The 20,691-nt window shown below is 38.3% G+C and overlaps 1 protein-coding gene across 1 annotated transcript; it reads right to left on the bottom strand.

The window, feature by feature from the left end:
* Positions 1-7,630: 7,630 nt before the first annotated feature.
* Positions 7,631-20,005, bottom strand: RASD2 (RASD family member 2). The gene is made up of 3 exons (XM_039353072.1): positions 19,248-20,005; positions 11,087-11,366; positions 7,631-9,476 (listed from the first exon to the last, which is right to left on the bottom strand). Exons 2-3 carry the CDS (start codon positions 11,355-11,357, stop codon positions 8,947-8,949), a joined length of 801 nt encoding a protein of 266 aa, XP_039209006.1. The 5' UTR covers positions 11,358-11,366; positions 19,248-20,005; the 3' UTR covers positions 7,631-8,946.
* Positions 20,006-20,691: the final 686 nt, after the last annotated feature.

Here is a 20,691-nt window from a genome sequence, read left to right as displayed (position 1 = left end):
AACAAAAGTTGTATGAGTTCAGATATTCCAGGACTAAATTGGTTGAGATGTGGCTCAGATTAAAATTCTCTCTTGGCATTATATTTTAAACATATGGTGAGGCCTAAGTGCTTATGAAATTGTTATGACCACTGGAACTGAACTTAAAAAATAAACGCAAGGTGGGATGGACAATATAATTACAGTCTTGGAAACAGTCCCAAGGAAGTCATGTATAAATTCCCAGACAATAATAGAACTAGAGTACTGTTAATAAAGGCTTCAACAAAGATTTCCTAGTAAGATCTGGGAGATAACTGTATATAATACTTTTTCTTGGCATTTGTTGTTCCTCTGCCCAGCACTTTTTAATATGCATACTTCTTAAGCTATCTATCAGAGAAAGAAAAATTCATTTGCCTTTCCTTTTAAAGCAAAGTTAGCAATCTTTTAACAGATGCACTACTGCTTCAGAGTGCTATACAGTCCTGTCTAAGTGGTTTACAGAGTCAGAACATTGCCCCCTACAATCTAGCTCCTCATTTTACTGACCTTGGAAGGATGGAAGGCTGAGTCAACCTTGAACCGATGAGAATTGAACTGTTGGCAGGCAGCAGAATTAGCCTGTAATACTGCGTTTATCAACCGTCCCATTTGGCACATTCAACAAAAGAAATTCCTGGCTCTTTTGAATGTAGCTTTATTGAAAGTTCCATCTAGGCATGTCAGTTCTGGGATTTTCTCAGAAAAACCCACATAGATAATGTTAAGTCCTTCGTTCGATGGCGAATGAAGATCACACATGTTAGAAGTAATGGTTCTTTATTTCTCCTTCTGCTCACTACAACAACAGTGAGTCTCGCAGGTCTCTGCTTTAGTGTCTGGATCCCCAGGCAAAAAGGCTACAGTTAATGGCGCGCTTTCGCACCTTGCGCATGTGCGCAAGGCTGGCGCCTCTCAGTCTGGTCCCAGGCAGCTTGCAGCAACCCCGGGACCATAGTAATGTCCCGAGCCTGCTTTTGCAGGCTCTGGACACAACACCCCTTCCCCTCAGATGAAGCTTTCTCCACACACATATGCGACGTCTATGAAGGGACGTGGTATAAGATTTCGTTAATCAAATGTCTGGACTGTGGAACATAGATGTTACTCTAAAACCACATCTTTGTGTGATACCATGCTATCGTTTTGGGAATAATTGTATCTGACTTCCAAAACAAAACCAAATAACTTCACCATTCATTTATGGCATTTCTGCCTTGTTTCCCCGGAACTTGACAGCAATGTCACAAACTCCCTAAGGTGTTTGGGTGGGTATTTAACCTGTTGCGACCTCCTCGGACCCAGGGAACACCCTTGGCTTCCCTGCTCCCCTACCGGGTTAGGTGTGCCCACTCTTTGCTGCCTCTGGTGCCCAAGTGACCCTGGTTCTGTTGCCTGGCCTGCTTGCTCGCCCACCAGGCTTGGCAGGCAAGGCTGTGCTCATTCCCATACCAGTTGACCTGCCCATTTGTTGGCTGGCAGGACCTTCTAAGTCCCAACCAGCATCCCTTGGATTTGTGGTATTCTCCAGGTCCACAATGGACCTCCCTTGGGATCACAGCCCCTCATCCCCTATCCCGGCAGATGGATTGTCTGGGGTAGTTGCTGTGCCCCAATGCCTTGTGGCCCCCCAGTCAGTGCCAGAGGTGCCAGAATCAGGATTTGTCTCTCTGTCTACTCCCCTTCCAATTGACTTCCTTCTGGGAGCAGTTGCGGAATTGGGCCAGTTCCCTTGAGTTGATGCCAGTTTTCTTGTATTTCTTGATTTGTTTGGATACCCCCGGTCAATCTCCCTGTCTGGAGTGCTGTATGATGAGTGTGAGTAGTATGGGTACCCCCTGTGTGACTCCCTAGCTGGAGTAAGTGATGGTGTGGGGAATGTTCCCCATCTCAATGAATTCCTGTTGGGAACACTTGCGGAAACTTGAAATGGGCCTTCTCCGGCCTCCTCATCGGCCAGTGACTGCTGATAGTGATTCCCAAAATGCACAATATAACCCTCCTCTCCCCCAGATCAGAGCCCAGAGCGGCAGAAGAAGAGTCCAGTCTCATACGCAGCTGATCTATGTGCCGCCGGAGAATGCAGCCGTCGCGCAAGGACACCTTGTAGGACAAAGGTCCGAACACCTTGCAGACCACAGCTGGAATCCAAAAATGATCCAGGCCCATAGTTCTGAGTCCAGACCGGAGCACCCACGTTCAAGCTCCTTGGTGCCCTAGGCTGCAAAGCCTGAGACGCCACCCGATCAGGGTGCAGTCTGTCTAGTTTAGTTATGAGCCTGCGGCCCCAACGTAGTTCAGCTGGGCTCTTTCCAGTAGAAGTACAAGGTGTGGTGCGATGTGCAACAAGAAAGTCTGCTAACCTGTGATGCCAGCTTCTTGAGGGCATCCTTGGTGATGCACACCATACGCTCAGCCATTTCGTTGGTGGAGGGGTAGAAAGGAGCCGAAGTCGTGTGTTTTATCAGGTTAGCCTGAAGAAAAGCCTGGAACTCAGAAGAAGTGAATTGAGGACCGTTATCTGAAACCAGAACATCTGGGAGGCCATGTGCAGCAAAAATGCCTCTCAACTCCTGGATTGTTCTGGCAGTAATAGTGGAGGAAAGAGGAATAACCTCTAGCCACTTGGAACCAAGAAGAATTGCCCCTGAAAGGGCCCAGCGTAATCTATATGCACCCTGGACTGTGGTGCCTGAGCTTCCTCCCACCTATGAACCGGGGCCTGAGGCATTTCTGGCCATGACTGTGGGCACAACTGACACCCGTGCACCTGAGCCTTGATATCCCTGTCTAGCTCAGGCCACCAAAGATGGCTGCGCGCAAGCGCTTTCATCCTGACAATGCCAGGATGTCCCTCATGCAGAGAGACCAAGATTCTAGGCCTCAATGAGGCTGGGATAACTACCCTGCTACCCCATAACAGGCAACCCTTAAAAGTGGATAACTCATGCTTCTTGAGCCAGAAGCTTTGGAACTCAGTACCTGGACTCCTGTCTGGCCAACCTGACAACACCCATGAAAGCACATGTGTAAGAGTGTGATCGGTGGTGGTTTCTGCAGCCACGTCCTTAGCATTGAGAGGAGATTCAGGCAACTCCTGAATAGAGAGAATATTGATGACAGGAGCAGGATCAGTTTCTACTAGTTTGAGAGGTAGTCTACTTAGGCCATCAGTGTGGCCTATTTCCTTACTCGGTTTGTGAACCAAAGTATAATCATATGCTGACAGAAAAATGGACCACCTCAGCATTCTAGGGGATATAATATGAGGGGTTTGTTTGTTAGTTGTAAACAACCCCAACAGAGGCTTATGGTCAGTGTAGACCTTGAAGTGGTGGCCATATATCATGAAATTTCTTAATGCCAGCCACTATGGCCAGTGCTTCCCTGTCTATTTGGGCGTAATTATGCTCAGCAGAAGATAGAGTCCTAGAGTGATATGTTACAGGAACCTGTGTTCCATCAGCCTTCAAGTGGCTAAGTACAGCTCCCACCTCATAAGGAGATGCATCGCAGGCAATGCAGGCAGACAATTTCTCCTTGGCTGATTCACCTGCTCTCTGGTCCCTCTGTTCAAATGTGTGTCTCCACGCAATAACAGACATCTGGGGCTGGAAATGTTCTTTCAATAGCTTTTTTAAGTCTGTGTACGTTACAGACTCCAGAGGAGCAGGGGCCGCCAGATTTTCCACAATTTCAAACACGTCCTGACCACAGACACACAACAGAGTCACAGCCTTCAAGCCGTCTTCTCTGACTTGGTTTACTCTGAAGTAGCTTTCTACGCTTGCAACATAAGACTCCCATCTCTCTGGGTGTGAAACATCAAATTCAGATAAGTGACCTATCTTCGCCATCTTTGCTTCTTTTCTTGGGAAGGAGTCAATCAGCCGAGCTTACCTCCAGCGACGCTGTACTGGCAGGCTAGAACGCTGAGCTTAACACCGTCTTCCCTTCTTCAGGACTCCTTGGATAAGTCTTACAGCTTTTCTTCTTTCAAGCTTGCAAGATCCCACCCTGGTTGCCAGTGTTAAGTACTTCGTTCGATGGCGAATGAAGATCACACATGTTAGAAATAATGGTTCTTTATTTCTCCTTCTGCTCACTACAACAACAACAGTGAGACTTGCAGGTCTCTGCTTTAGTGTCCGGATCCCTGGGCAAAAAGGCTACAATTAATGGCGCACTTTCGCGCCTTGCGCATGCGTGCGAGGCTGGCGCCTCTCAGTCTGGTCCTGGGCAGCTTGCAGCAACCCTGGGACCATAGCAATGTCCCGAGCCTGCTTTTGCAGGCTCAGGACACAACAGGTAAAACCCCTTTTTCCTTTCCCAGCCACCCACAGTTCATAGTTCACCGAGTTCAGTTCTTTTGTTTGGGGAAAAACTGTCTGCACCACTCCAGTATTTTTCATAACTTGACCTTGGTGGATAACGTCTCATCGGCAACAGAAGGCTCTTGTGCATTCCCTAGCCTCCCCCTCCCATAGGAATTCACCATCCTCCTCCAGTGACTCTTTGGCAAACTGTGAGTAAAAGCAAGTGCAGGCAACTATGGAGTCAGTTTTGACAGTGTTCTAACCACTGCACCACCAGGGCTCCTAAATTAATAAGTTATAGAACTTATGTATTAGTGAAAATATTAATATAAGATAAATACAGGTAGTCTTCAATTTACAACAGTTCATTTAGTGACCTTTTAAAGTTATAATGGTTCTGAAAAAGACTGACCATGACTGTTTTTCATGCAGCATCCCCATGGTCATGTGATCAAAATTCATATGCAACTGATTCATATTTATGACATTTGCAGTGTGCCAGGTGATATGATCACCTTTTGCGACTTCCTGACAAGCAAAATCAATGGGAAAGCCAGATTCACTTAACAACCTTGTTACTAACTTAACAACTGCAGATATTCATTTAGCAACTGTGGCAAGAAAGGTCATAAAATGGGGCAAAATTCACTTAACAATTGTCTTACTTAGCAACAGAAATTTTGAACTCAATTGTGGTCGTAGTTTGAGGACTACCTGTATATATTAAGCGAGATATTAATTTTGTACTATGATTTTCTCAGAAAAATTCTCAAACAAATGTGCAGTAAGCAAGCACAAATGAACAAATGAGAAATAGGAAACCACAGACAGTGTGACTCAAATAAAGGATCTTTATTTTCTATCTGCAAGACATTTCTTTTTTAATCTCACCCTTCTTCTGGGGATCTCAGCTCATTACACAAGGTTATACATCTCTCAAATACTTTAATGTTGAGTGAGACAAAAGACACTCATTGCTGACTGTGAATTTGTGAACTCAAATCCTTTTGCTCCTGGACTGACACATTCCCCATATAAGTGGATATGGCCATTACCTGGACCAAGCAATATTTAATACCATAAAATAAAAGGTGGGGAGTGCATCTCCCCTAGCCCCAATTTCATTCGTTTTGTGGCCTCTTAGGCTCTGTAGATTCTGTTTCATGTAATACTTGCTAATATAATTGCAGTTGATGGATCATGTTAATTAGGAATTGTAACAATAATTGTCAGAATAGCTTCAGGTGATTATGACATAATAGCAGCAAGGAAGAGAAAAGAAATAAACATTATCCTTTCTGTTCTTCCATTAATGTGAGCTGTCTGAAGTCATTCTATTTGGCAGTAGATAAAAGACATGGAGCAGATTCCAATATTCCTGCTTTTCTTCTCCTGAAAGCATGACTGGTGATGTAGTCATCATTTTGTGGAATTAGCTTAGGAAATGTTGGTTGCTACAGAAACCAGGGCAAGGTATCTATTGTCATATTGTCTCAGATTTCGGGTTGCCTCAGACAAATTTCTCTAGTTCTCCAGAAGCAAAATTTCTTTCTATTTCCAAAATTATCTTTCAGTCAGGACTGACCTTGTTTGCTTTGATGGAAACTCCCAATGCCTTTGGCCAGCATTAACTCCTATGGTGGTAAAATACTATTATTTTACTATTTATTTAAATTAATTATTACATTTATATGGCTGTGGGTTTCCCTTTGATAACAAACCTTATAATGTCTATAGTGAGGAAAATTGTTTTTCTGTTGTTGAAAATCCATCCATTAATTTGAATAGTTATCTTTCAAATGGAATATTCCTATGAATCTATATTAGAGCAATGGTGTCAGTAGCACCCATAATATATTGCAATGATACGTAGGATGGCACAGAATCACACAGTTTTGCATCACAATTTTTATGCAAGTATGTGAGCTGTCACTTGCCCTCTTATAGACATCTATAAATTATGTGATTCTATGCATAATAATTTGCTATTAAACAGCTTGCCATCCAGAGCAAATCAGCTACCCGATCACATTTTTATAAAAATAAACCAGTCCAGACACAGTTAATAAATAAATCACATTTATCGAAAGAAAAAGAGAGAGAGAAACATCTATACAAATGCAGAATCTTTTCAAAATGACATAAATGGCTGAAATAGTACTAGGAAATTAACAATATTGAATCTTATATAACAAACAAGTAGATGGGAGACCATTTTGTCCCACAACATTAATTACTTAATTATTAGATGTCAGAGTGAACTTTTGTTCATGCGAATAAAGTTTGCAATGCCAACTAAAGCACACAGTACTATTCACATATATACAGTGTATGAGGTATAATATTACACAGAGGTGTGATATAATCAAGGACTGGTACAGCATTTTAGAAATCTACATTGTGGACAGTAGGTTAACACTACTGAGACTGAAGTGTCTCTTCTTCCTGCTAGGCACGTGTGTGTATACACAACCACATACATTACAGTACACATTCATGTCTGAGGTAATTTTTCTAAAAATGTCTATTAGTATATGGGAAGGAAGGAAGGAAGGAAGGAAGGAAGGAAGGAAGGAAGGAAGGAAGGAAGAAAGGAAGAAAGGAAGGAAGGAAGGCATCATATAATTGAGACTGATGGGGCAGGAGGGATCTGGGCTAGCACAATTGTGCCCCCATTATTTCCTACAATATCTCCCTATTCAAGACAAATGGGTTCAAACCTTCTTAATAATTCTGAGATATGCAAAATTCAGTTTTGTTCTGATATATGACCATATATAAGCCGAGAATTATCATATCTGACAAAAGAGAGAGAGAAAAAGAACTCAGGAAAAGAGGAAAGACATTTAGGCAGCTGGCTCAGAACAAAATCTAATTCCTATTCACATTGATACTATAGATACTAAGGATTATTCAAGAGTCAGATAAGATAATCAAGTAGGTTTTTAGTAACAAACCAAGCTGATTCTGGCATTGCTCTTTTTCTCCACAAGCATTCTGGTAAATAGATTTGTCTGGAAGAAATCCACCAATATTAAGGTTGGTTTTTTTTTAAAAAAAGAAAATCGGAGATAGCTACATCTAGTGCTTTTTTTCTAAAAAAAAAAAAAAAAGGTGCGGGAACTCAGACACATTATACAACCCGCCTTGCCTACCCTACAAGGTTCCATCCAAAAAAGGTGCCGGAACTCCGTTCTGAGCGCTCTATGAGAAAAAAAGCCCTGGCTACATCAAATATCTTCAACTTGTTTCCCTCCAGATGTTTTAGACTAATTCCAAGCAAAGGTGAAGGATTTTTTTTTTTATTATAAAGGTATATAAGCTCTTGCTCACTCTATATTATGGTACACTCAGTACTGTGGCACATGGACAATGGACACGGAAGACAGTTGTGTTAAATTTAAACTCTGAACCTTCATTTTGCAAATAAATAGCTGCACCAGAAACTTCTCAGCCATTTGAACATGGGAAAAATGTAGCTGCTGGCCAGATATTTTTAGTGAGAAATAAATATCATTGTGTAATAATAACATGCTCAATCTTAAGCATGTGATCTACAAAGTGCAAGCTTTATTCAGCTAAGAATGCTTAAGATTTTAGTCCCATTTTCAGTCTACACTGGCCTAGAGTCTTATACTACAATCTCATGTGTACTTATATAAAATTCTACTAAATTCAATTCGGCTTACCCTCAGATTAATCTCCACAGGTTTACAACTTTTATGTGAGAAAGTTGGAGGATAGAGCATAACACCTGGCATTGCACATCCAATGTCATTATTACCAGTATAGTAGAAAGCAGGATTATTATTGTGGAATAAAAATGAATGGGATTTGGATGAGTGTACAATAAAACTTTCCAAATATATGGATTTTTAGGAACAGAAAATCACATGAAACAGGTGTGCTGGTTCTTACAGTACAGAAATTTCAATTATTTACATATCATGTAATTGAAAATCAGCTGGTATTTCTAGATCATACTTGCCAATTAATTCACATATTAATTAAAACAAACACTTTGTCATTTGCAAAAAACAGAGAAAAATTGAAACAGTAAAGAAATGTAGTATTTGTATTGACACGATGAAGAATTATCATTGGCACAAAGAAGTATATTTTCCTCAAAAGGTTTGAATTTTCTTCAGATGAGGAATTGGAGAAAAACAACAGCCAATTTTCATCTTGTTATCAGATTGTCTCCTGCATGATGGCTACTCAAGAAACTTGTATAAATCAGGCCTGTCTTTTAACTGTTTTGGTATAAAATTGAAGTTCAGATTTCTTTGTTCTTTAAAGTTTCTTGAAACAAAGGAAAACAAAAAGAGAAAACTAAAAAGGTTTTTTTCTGTTAAAAAAATACAAAACCCCAAAGACCAAATAATAAGGGCTGTGTATGGCAGTTATCTACCATAGCAGCTTCAAGTATTTACAGTGCTGTGTTTTAATTTATTTATATCTTTACAGAAATGGTACAATGCTCTAGCCAAAGTATTTTGATGACTGTAGTTGTCATCCATGACTCAGTAAATATTTTCAGACTGTCTTTGTTCAGCCACTTTCTTTAAGGCACTGCACATATGCTATGGACTCCTCAATGGAGCTTCTTTTACTGGATTGTGCATTTTTCTCTCTCCCTTGCTTGCCCTTCTCTGAGGACTTTGGATTTTATATATTTCAAATCACTGTTGACACTGGGTCGACGAGCAAAGGGGGAAATCATGCCATAGGCATCTGTCTCTTTGACCCTATGCATCCTGAAGGACTTTTGGTGGAAAGTATCACCGTACTGCACAGAGATCTTCCTATGAAGAGCTGGGCTCATTTCATAGGGTAGTTTGGCCATGCTGAAAAGAACATAGAACATCTCATTCACATTGGTGTTTTTCTTTGCTGAGACTTCAAAGTAAGCACAGTTCTCATCGCTAGAGACAAGCTTCTCAGCTTCATCAGAACTCACTTGGCGATAGAGTTCACCATGATCATTCTTGTTACCACAGATCACCATGGGCAGATCCCCCGTTTCCTTGGTTTTGTTTTTCAGACAAGATTTGACTTCAAGGATCTGCTTCTGGAGCCTCTTGACCTCATCAAAGGATTCTCTGTTGTCCAAACTGAATACAAGGATGAAAACATCACCTGCAGTATTTCAACAGGAAAGAATAAATGCAATAGATTACAACTTCATCATACAGAAATATGTGTTTAAAAACAGCAGAGAGCAAAACTGCTATAAATTCTATAGATTTTATGGCAGAATTTGCAGTCTAGTGCGTTCTATTTGTCAAAGTTCAATGCCCATAATACCTAATACTTTTCTAATCAAAAGCCATACTACCTAGGAAGGTGAGAACTAATGCCTAGCATAAGTGGGGAGAATTAGGGTGGGGAACAGTAGCAATAAAACAAAAACATTGAGGATATTTGAATAAAATTAATATTATTTAATAATTCACAGAAGTAAGGGACCAATTAACGTATAGATGCAGTGCAATGAATTCAAGTTGCAAAGCTTCTATGTCATCAAGGGGAATTTTAACATTTTTTTCTGTAGTGGCATCCTCTTCAGTGGAAAATTGAATTGACACTATTGTTAATATTTTTCTTCTGCCTTCTCTAGCTCTAAGAACTAAATGCTAAACAACCTGTGAAGTTTAATTCTTTCAGTATCTAAAACATTTCTTGCCCAATCTTCCAATGTTTTCCATAAGTTCCATTTTTACCTTTTTCAATCTTCCATATATCAGTCTCTATATTGCTTTCTTGCTATTGCTTGACATTTAAATTTCCTAAATTCTAATAGCAAACTATCTGACTGTGGTAGCTGTTTTATATGTTCTGTAAAAAAACGATGATGCATAGTATTGTCCAGTCACAATGCTTCATGTAATAATTAATGCAGATAAGCCTGAAAAAGGAAATAGTTGATGTGTGATCCACTTATATAAAATGAAAGGTTGGGTCAGCTGGTTTCAATTGATTATGTATGTCTATTTTCAGCCAATCCTAACACACAGTTTTTATCATTTGTTTAGAGACTATCCAAAATTATAATGGAACTGAAAAAGTGACTTATGATTGTTTTTCATACATTACTATTGCATCATTCCCATGGTCACATGATCAAAATTTTAACATTTGGCATGCATTTATGATGGCTGCAGTGTCCCAGGGTCATGTGATCACCTTTTGCAAATTTCTGACAAGCAAAGTCAATGAGAAAGCCAGATTCACTTAACAACCATGTTACTAACTTAACAACTGCAGTGATTCACTTAACAGCTGTGGCAAAAGAAGGTTATTAAATGTCACTTAACAACTGTCTGGCTGAGCAATGCAAATTTTGGGCTCAACTATAGTCATGAGTTGATGACTATTTCTATATAAATATCAAAGAATCAATGGCTGTCAATGAAAAAAGTCCATACAGCCAAAGATGATTTTGTCCTCTTTGAACAATAGACATTCATGTTATCTCACATGCTGCTCTTGAAATATGTTTGAGTTTTCAGAGCAGCTTGCCATGCCACAAGAGTTTGTTTGTCCAAGAAAACCAAAGTCTTGTTGTCCAAAAGCATCTGACTTAGTCTTTGGGAAATTGGTGGTTGCCTCTTAAAGACAGGATTTAGAGTTAACATGGGGCAATTTTCTAAAGCATCCTCAGCCTGCTTCTTCTCCCAAAAAGTGATCAGCTCTGACTATGGCAAACTTAACTTGCCACTGTTAAGCCTCACATGTATGTTTCTAACCTGTGAGAATGGAGAGCCTCCTCATGGCAGGGAATGGATGATTCCCAGATGTATCCAAAATGTCCAGTTGATACATGTCACCTCGAATATTGTAAACTTTGCGATGGAAATCTTCAATGGTGGGTGTGTATTGGTCATCAAAGCGGCCATTGAGAAACCGAGAAACAATGGAACTCTTGCCCACCCTGGAGGCTCCCAATACAACCATCCGGTAGGAATTCTTGGCTGGCACATTTAAGGTACAGTTCCCACTGGACATAGTCTTCATCATTGCTCAGATCTGAAAAGATGTAAAAAAAAGGAACAATTATTACCAATGATAGTAAAAATAACAGTGCCATCAGAATAACACAGTGGAACAAAAATTAACTATAAACAATGGCATGACAATATAACAACAATGCTGCATTGGAATATCTGCAAGAAATACCATTTACCTACAAGTAAAAACTAGTGGGACCACAAAATAGACAAAGTAAAAGAAAATGAACAAACTCAAGTACTTTGGGGATTAGAATTTAAACAGACAAGCTCTGTTGGCTGTGTGACCAACCACGATCATCATAATAATGCTTTTCAGTGATGGTGAAATAAAATATTATCTTTTTGCAGATAATATCTTTGGATACTTTATTTTGACAAAAAAGATTCTCATCTTTTAGGTAAAAATCCTGGAGAAGATATATTGTGTGTGAAAGGCAGGCATATGGAGTAACACTAGTGCATACAGCACTACTAGTTAATGGTGGACTAGCTGTAGCTTGACTGTGACTTATAGTAATTAAATATATCCTAAGAGCGTTCTATCCATAATATTGCTACTTAACTTTAATTTATAGAATAAGTAAGTTTAACCTTGCATTTTGGATAATCAAAACATCTAAAAATGTTTTTATAATTTCCATCACACCAATTTCATATTTGAATTGTGAACTTGACTTCTCTTTCTAACTTGGAATCAGATCTATAAAATCTACGTAACACCAACAGAAATAATAATATTGACATATATGACAACCAAATTCCATTCCTTCTAGTATTCCACAAAACATTTTATTGAACAGGCTTTGGAAGACAATAGATTTTTCATCATTACTTGCATGAAGTTGCTGTGATTCAGGTACATTTAACATTTTGTTGGCCATTAATATACAAAGTTTCAGTCCATTTCAGAAGAGAATTGAGCCAATTGATGGCATTGCTGGTCACTTCCCATTGCAAAAAAAAAAAAAAGAGTTGTACAAATTCGTACAAATTCTTCCAATGCAAATCAAGGCCTTGTTTGGAAATGCCCTTTGTCTACTTTCACAGTTTTAGAACATAGAATTAGAGATGAGATAAAGAATAAAAAAGACAGTTGACTTCTGTACATAACCAGGATGCAAGCATGCTGACCTCTGAAAATGACAAAGGCTCTATGCATAGCATTAATAACAAGATAAATGCAGAAGAATAGTTGTAAGAAGTCACAAAATAATAATGGTATTTTGTTTACCAGTACTGTTTCCCCCCAAAGCTATCATTTTTTTCATACTAATCAACCACAATCAATACTTTGCAAATATTTGCTCACAGAGTGGCCTGTGACATCTGAAAAAGTAGGTGATGTGTTACTTCCTCCCTTCTTCTGATGTACAGTAAAATATAATAGACATATGTCTCCTCCTCTTGAGGATAACCATATGAAAGCAGTGAGTGAGTGCATTTGAAAATTAAATAAAATGTTATGAAAGACAATCTTGTTCTTCATTTATTTTAGATTTTATTTTGCACTTTTAAATTTTGCATTGTTGATGTTCCCATTCTGGTTGCCCACTCTTATTTATTAACATCTTAAAAATACAAGCAAACTTTTCAAATGTGTAAACTCATATTCTACCATTTCTAAGTATCAGTAGTAAAACAGTAATCATCACTAAGGGAGGAAAAAGAAATCTTAGCAAATGTCACTTGGGGGAAAGAAAATTCATTGGATGGCACTCTAAGCATTGTTTATTACCCCTGAATAAATTCAGAATGTTACTTAGATATTTTTGGCATAGTATAATACCTCAGTTAATGCTATATAAAAATCAGAATATGTAAGGGAGGGACAACTTTTGTAATTCTTATTTCAGAGATGCTTCCAGACTACATTAGATTCACAATGCGTTGTGAATTGGATTGACTTGGGTTATATAGACTTTCAGGTAATTAAATTTTGTTTAAATCAATTGCATCATTTTCAACATTTTAAAATGCAGTATGAGACAAGAGACAGTCCCTCGTTTTGAAGTGGGCTTGAATGATCAGTCAGCTAGTATTTTAATATTATGGAAAGGCGTCTGATTGCTAACTATTCATTTATTGTCTTTTTATTGATAGGATTGAAAATAATTCTTGTCATGCCAGCTAATTTAGGACATTTCCACAGTCACTTCATCAGTACACAATCAGTTCTGGATATCTGCAAACTTTAACTATGTTTAGAAATTTATTTCTTTTTGCATCAGCTACGGTGTATCTGGAACTGTAATGCACCCAAAATGCACATGCAGGATGATCTTCTTCTGATGGATCTCTTGATTTACTGTATCTCCTGCTTCCTGGACTCAGTCCAACCATTGCTTCCTTCCTTCCTTCCCCACAGAGTTTTAGGTGTCATAGCATCCAAAAGACATGTTACTAATTTAGTATGATTATATGCCACTAAGTTGTTGTCAACTCTTAGTGACCACATAGATAGATCTTCTCCATAATGATCTATCCCTAATCTGTCTTTTATTTTATGGGTTTTTAAAATGCAATAGTGTCACCTCCTCGTAAATCCTCAGATTTTTTTTTCATATCACCTGACAAATTCACACGGCATGAAATAAAACTATGGGATGTAGAATAGAGAGAGTCTTTCCTTTCTTTGTAGGGAGGTTGCTTCTTTTATATAGGAGCAGAAGAAATTTGATCTAAGGCACCAATTGAATAATAGTTTTCATACATCAACAGTTGACTGGGGAAGGGGTATTGATCAGCTCAAGAGGTTATTTGCCAGTTCTCAGTGTTTTGAAGTCTACAGAAGTAAAAAAGAACACATGTCTATTTCAAACAATTTTGTGAGGGATTGGGAAATAGAAATGTACTATGATCATAGGAACATATGTGGTAAGCTGATTGATTCCAATGATATGTATATATGCCATCCAACCAAGGAACAGCCAGTCAGTGGCATAACGGATGAAAACTAGTTTGGTGGAACAGTTAAAGTGCTGAGCTAGAAACTGAGAAATGGGGACTTCTATTCCTTTCTTAGCCATAAAGGCTGTCTTGGTGACTTCAGGTCATTTGCTCCCTCTTAGCCCAATTTCCCTCAGAGAGTTATTGTTGAAGGGAAAATAGATGGAAGCATCAAATATATATGCCACCTTCAGCTGACCAAAAATCAAGGTGGGATTAAATAAATAAATAATATATTGAAAAGTTATCCTATAAAAATGTTATCCTAGTCTATATTGAAGACAGAATCAAGAATCTTCAGAGTTTTCTACTAGGTGAGCACCAAGCTGTCCATTTAACAATTGGGGATTTGTCTGAGGAATGATAGGCAAGTTATCCTGATTTACTATTTGTCTTAGTTCCGCCTACCTCTTGACTCATCTTTGTACCTGCCTACTGCTTAATTGAAACAATCTGACATGGATGGGAAGAGTACAAAGCTAAAGTATATTAGTGTTTGTGCATGCTTACTTTCTCCCTCTTTCAACATTTGTGTAGGAAAGCTTCCATAACTCATGTTTACTAATGGGAAGACATGTCATCTGGGTTGTACTGATCAATCCTAGTTGACTGAGAGCAAATATCATATAGTTAAATCCCTTGAAACAAAAGTCGACCTATAGTCATCAGTCCTAAATAGATTTGATTGAACTCTTTTAATTGCAAAGAACCCAATTATTGCCATGAATTAAGGAAATCAATGAGAAGCCATTCAAAGTATTAAATAAAATGGTCTCTTCAATATGGTCTCAAGGAGAACCGTGTTTATTAAAGAAATTTTCTTTTAGTCAGAAGCATGTTCATTCAAACAAATATTTCCTAATATTTATTCTTTTCAACTGCACTGAAATATACAATTATTATTTTTAATTTTGAATGTGACCTTTTAGACCACATAAGCTTTTGGGGCTTATGGACTGAGTGTGGAATGGTAGAATCAGGCAACATCCAAATTTAACTTAATGCAATTTTAGTGAAACATATGCATTAATTGAATTCCATTACTATGAATAATCCTATACATTTAGTCATTTCCTTCTTTTGCATTGAAGTTATCAATCTGTAGCCACTTTTAGAAAGCTTTGTGAGTTTTTGATGGATGCTTTTAGAGGAGCAATAGACAGTTCTCTGACCACAGCTTGCGCATCCTCAATGCAACATCAGATTTTATAGTAGATAATTGTAAGGAGAAATTTGGGAATAAACTAACTTCAGGTTAAAACAAAAACAAAAGGTGGTTAATCACATTTGCTATGGGTGGCATTTCCATGTCCTCCTGCATGCATTTCAATAGTAGCAGTGCCTTTTCCTTCTCATTGCATATTTATTTAACAATGTAGATAAACTTATTTTCAGTATAGTATAGTATGCTCTCCCTGCTGTGGCCAATAGCAGTTCTTCAAATTTGAAGGTAGCTTCTTTCTTGAAATTCAAGCTTCTTTGCTGACTGGTTTCTCTTAAAGAAAAATGCGAACCCTTTTGCTCAAATCTTTTAATAAGTATGACAAGGAATCAGGGATTAAGCATATAATTTTCTCCAAATTTCCAAGTCCTCCCACTTTTTGGAGCACATGCAAAATTCTCATATTACAGACAGAAATTTATTCTAAGAAGTTTCTTTTGTGATTGGTGTATCAACTTGCAGCATCACAGTACTTATACAGCCTTTGACCTTTTTCTTGCTAGCAGGGTCCCCTGTTTTTAGATCAAGTGTTGATCCTTTGGGTGACTGGCTTATTGCCTAAGCCTGGTGTTGATACAGCCTTTGAACTGGCTGGAAACATTTGATGAGATTGAAGGTGTGGAAGAAAAACCTAGATGCAGACAATAAAACATCTCTAAAGAAGGGGTCCCCAACCTTGGCAACTTTAAGACTTGTGGACTTCAACTCCCAGAATTCTGGGAGTTGAAGTCCACAGGTCTTAAAGTTGTCAAGGTTGGGGACCCCTGCTCTAAAGAGTGCAGACCAGAAAATGTCAAATAGACTTGGTAAAACATGTTTATTTGGAAGGAGGTCCATTTTAGTAGATCTACTCCTCAATCAATATGCATCTGATTGCAACCTCAGTCCCAATTAAGTCCCAGTGTGCCTAATTTTCTTCTTAAGAAGGGCCCTCTCATTGCTCATAAACAAGGCCATCAGATAATTAAAGCTTTTAAAACTAACCATTTAATCACCTTAATTACTTGTAGGCAATCTCTCCCTTACCAAGCTGTTTTCTTATTCAAAAGAAAGAAGCAGTTATGATAACATGGGCTTGATTAGACAAACACATCAATATTCTTCAGAATTTAGAAAACATAAGCTTTCTGATCCTAATAGACCAGGTGGAGATTTTAGACCCTTTGTTATTTAGTCTTTGGCTGTTTTGTATAGTTGTCTTTGCTATAGTCTGTTCTTTAAAAATCATTTGCTATCATATCTGTTAGTTTCTAGTCAACATGTAGTGTGTTCCCACATGAAACTTTTACAAACCCTTATTCATAAAGCGTTCTTAAGCAACAATTTTGTGGTTAGGCAATAGCTCTCAGAATTCTGTCTAACCCTCAACCAATAATTATAGAACCCAGCTCTTACATTTTTAGATATATGCATCTAAAATGTATTAAATGTACAATTAAAAATATAAATATTACTATGCTTATCAGAAAACCATTTTTTTAAGAATACAGCCAACGGCAAACACCTCCATATTATTTGTAAATCTATTCATAGGTCTCTCTTGGGATTTCTGCCTTCTAACTATGATCTTGCATAATGTTTTATCCTATATATTTATAGGAGTGATCAAATTTCTGAATAAAAATATTTGGATCAATATTTTTCTTCCTTCCCACTCAGGTTTTTTTTTTTTTTTCTAGAACAGTATTTTATCCCTGTTTAAATTTACACAGGGTAGGTTTCAGGGGTCAGATCTTAAGATTATAACATCTGTTCCAAATACTGAGTCCATTTTGAAGCTGTTTTTTGCTCTTCAGCCCTACTATAACAATTGTTTGTGCCTTGTTTAAAATACTTAACACATTCATCTAATCCTCTTGATTTGAAATGTTCTCTTCCTAGATACAAAATATACAGATTAACAGTATATTCTGCAGAATTGATGATTACATCCTAACCAGCTGTTGATATTACTTTCATCTTCATGGTTTGGACCTCACATTGCTATAAATACATTTCAGCTCAACAGCAAAGTGCTACATTCATAATTTAAACATTTTGCACCACCTCATGCAGTTTTTAACCTGCAGCTCTTAAAAATAATAGAAGCAACTTATCCCTTTTCAACATTCCTCTGTGATATAATTTTTAGTTTTGCGAAACAATGTAATAATGAATGATTTGCCCTAGGTCAGTAAAGTCAAAGTCAAAGTCAAAGTAATGGTATTTAGCTATTAAAATGAGATTGTCTGATTCCTTTCAGTGTCTAAGCACCAACTGTACTCCTTACTATCTTATGAGGTATAGCATAAGTAAAATATTAAATAAAAAATAGAGGGATCCATGCAGAAGGGGGGGGGAAGCTTCTTACTACAATTTAGATTTATTAGCATTGCTTTGTACTCATTTTTGTCTGTCCAATTACATTTGCTCTGTTACTGATTCCAAAAGAGATCCTGCCTAAAAAAGCAATTCAGATCCTTCAGCACATTGAATGCTTTTTGTGTGGCCTCTGAAAAGTCCAATAAAAAAATGAGAAGCCACACTTGAGGGATAGCTTAGTCTTTCTTGCACCATGCCTATCCTCCCATTTTTCACTTCTCTGTTTTTTTGCTTTTCTAATTAAGTGATTCAGGTAATGTTTTGGGGGGGGCTGGGTGTGCATTTGTGATGCATTGAAGAGATAAAGGAAGAAGGCTTCAATATTTAATTGCTACAAGTTTAACTTCTGTTTTTTCCCCTGCTCCTATTTTTAATCCATTAAAATATGCTTCTTATTTTCAGTGGCAGTTTATTAGATCACAACCTTTCCCACATGTTGAATGCCAGTATTTTCTTCCAAATATTTCAGCTAGTTTTCTAGGAAACACGAAGATGATGATGCAAAAAGAGAACAATTCTCAGTTGAGTTACTCAGTGAGTCAGTAGATAGTTGGTTTGCTTTCTAAAATGAGTGCCCATTTCTCCTTTTTTTGTGGAACCTTTATTCATCTCTTTATTCCATTTAATTTATAATAATGGAAATAGCAACTGACTCGCTATGGGTCCTTAGCTAAGATATTTTCCAGTTTTTTTAATTGTGCCTTTAATCTTCAGTAGTTCTGAACCCTTAATGGTTTTAGTATCATATCTCGATTCTATGGCTATAGTCAAAGTAGTGTGGAAGCAGTTATCTTCTCAAGAGCATGCATCCATAAAATGGTGATACTAAAGACACACAGTGAGAATAAAAATGACCCATCCAAAACTGACATGCAGAGAGACGGAAAGCGTGAAAAGAGACCGGTGGCAGATGGAGGTTGAACATTTTCTCATTGAGCCCAAATAGTCCTTCCTTAGGACTATTACTCTGTCTTGAGCATCCAAAGCAAACAAATGCACAGCATCTATAGGAGGAATTGTAATTGCAAGCCCCTGTTCTTTCCCACTTTTTTGTCATTCCTGAATGGTTAAATTATAAACCCAACATTTTGCAAATCTAAATTCTCTCTCTCTCTCTCTCTCCCTCTCTCTCTCTCTCTCTCTCTCTCTCTCTCTCTCTCTCTCTCTCTCTCTCTCTCTCTCTCTCTCTCTCTCTCTCCCTCCCTCTCTCCCTCTCTCCCTCTCTCCCTCTCTCCTTCTCCCTCTCCCTCTCATACACACACACACACACCCCTTAGAAAATCTTTAAATGTCTTTCTTTTGAAACATTCATTACTGCTGGGAGCTATTGTTCCCAGGTATAATAAAAATATAAAGCTCATCTCTTACCTTTTCCTTCTTTGAGAAGGGAAATCTTTGATTCAGGTGCAGCCAGCAGCCTTGGTTCAGAGGACTGAATTAGCAGCTGCAGCTGCTGCTGCTGCAGCAGCCAGAGCCAGATGCTTCCTACCTAAGTCTCTTGCTTCTTTACCCCAATCCACCCACACCCCACACTCCTTTGCCAGGCTCCAGAAAGAGAAGGGCAACTGTGCCTCAGTGGCTGTCCTATGCTGAATCAGGAGACACGCATGGCCCAAAATTTGTTCTTCAGGAATCAGCACTTGCCCCTTTGTCTTCTGGAGGAAGAATGCTTGATTGGGGGCTCTTGTGCAGAAGACCTACCCTCTCATCTTAGTTCAGTCCAAAATACAGCTCTCAGTCTCCTCTCCTCCTTGCAGAGTTGTTGCTTTGTAACTTCAAATCCAGAAGGTTTGACTTGAGAGCTCTGCTGTGACATCAACCCATAGAAATCGGTCAATCCATCTCCCTGACCTCTGCCCCCCTCTTGTGCAGATTTCCAAGAGAGAAATGGAAGAGCAAAGGGGCTGAAATCAGTAATATAAATAACAAGAAAATAATTACAATAACACAAAAGCCTCAACCAAAAGCCCTTGCTTTTAAAAAAATTAACACTTAAAAAAATTGCTAAGATTTCTTCTGCCTTTCAGTACTAAAGTGATGCATTTGTGTCTCTGATATAGTTGCCTTCTCTCTCCTCTTCTCCCTTTCAGCTGCTGGTGAACTTCACATTTCTTCCTGTAGCTAATCAGTTCACTCCTCTCTTGAAGACAGTCAGTGTCAGTTGTTGTTAAGGGACAGTTGCCAAGAGGGTGGGATCTTGTGGAAGAAGCAATAGGAGACTTTGTGTCAAAACAAAGTTATTCTTCTTTCCTCCTTGTTTATCCCAAAGAGGAACTAAAGAGCTGTCGTAATGATCTCTTATATGTTTGCTTACTTTCTGAACAGCCTAAATTCCTCTCCCATAGTATTCAAGTTCAAAAAGCAAAATAAGCAATACATCAGTATGGTTCTGCATTTTATTTCAGCCTACAAATTCAGAGAACATCTCTCTCTCCTCTGGTGTTTTTTCTGCTAAAGGGAATCAAACTGACTACTCAGCCTAATAAGGACATGCCGTTAAAAGCTGTGATTTCTCTTTTGACTCAGTTAATTTCCTTCAGTATTTAACCAAAACTACGTACTTATATCATTCTGCTGATAATTTATGAATAGGAGTTATATTATGCTGAGAATCATAAATAGCTTGGAATTTCATTTCCAGGCTATTTCCCTTCTGAGGAATCCATGCAGCTTACTACCATGGTTATGTCTTGAGGAGTTAGTCAACACATTTCCATAGAAATCATCCTAATTTGTAGACTTTGATACCAACACTTTGGTATCAAAGCAACACCAGCTGATATTCTGCTGAAGGGTTTCAGTGGAAGCTGAA

This window comes from Crotalus tigris, unplaced genomic scaffold, assembly GCF_016545835.1.
Source record: "Crotalus tigris isolate CLP2741 ecotype Arizona unplaced genomic scaffold, ASM1654583v1 scf7180000018491.14276545383:2951260, whole genome shotgun sequence".
Taxonomy (NCBI): domain Eukaryota; kingdom Metazoa; phylum Chordata; class Lepidosauria; order Squamata; family Viperidae; genus Crotalus; species Crotalus tigris.
The sequence above is the reverse complement of the archived record's forward strand: the minus strand, read 5'-3'. Positions and strand labels throughout refer to the sequence as shown.

What these genes read in the sequence shown, in the direction of transcription:
- RASD2 (XM_039353072.1), bottom strand. Translation starts at nt 11,357, where the DNA reads ATGATGAAGACTATGTCCAGTGGGAACTGTACCTTAAATGTGCCAGCC. An exon ending in GAGGCTCTCCATTCTCACAG is followed by an intron (nt 9,477 to 11,086) that starts GTTAGAAACATA and finishes GAAATACTGCAG; the next exon opens with GTGATGTTTTCATCCTTGTA.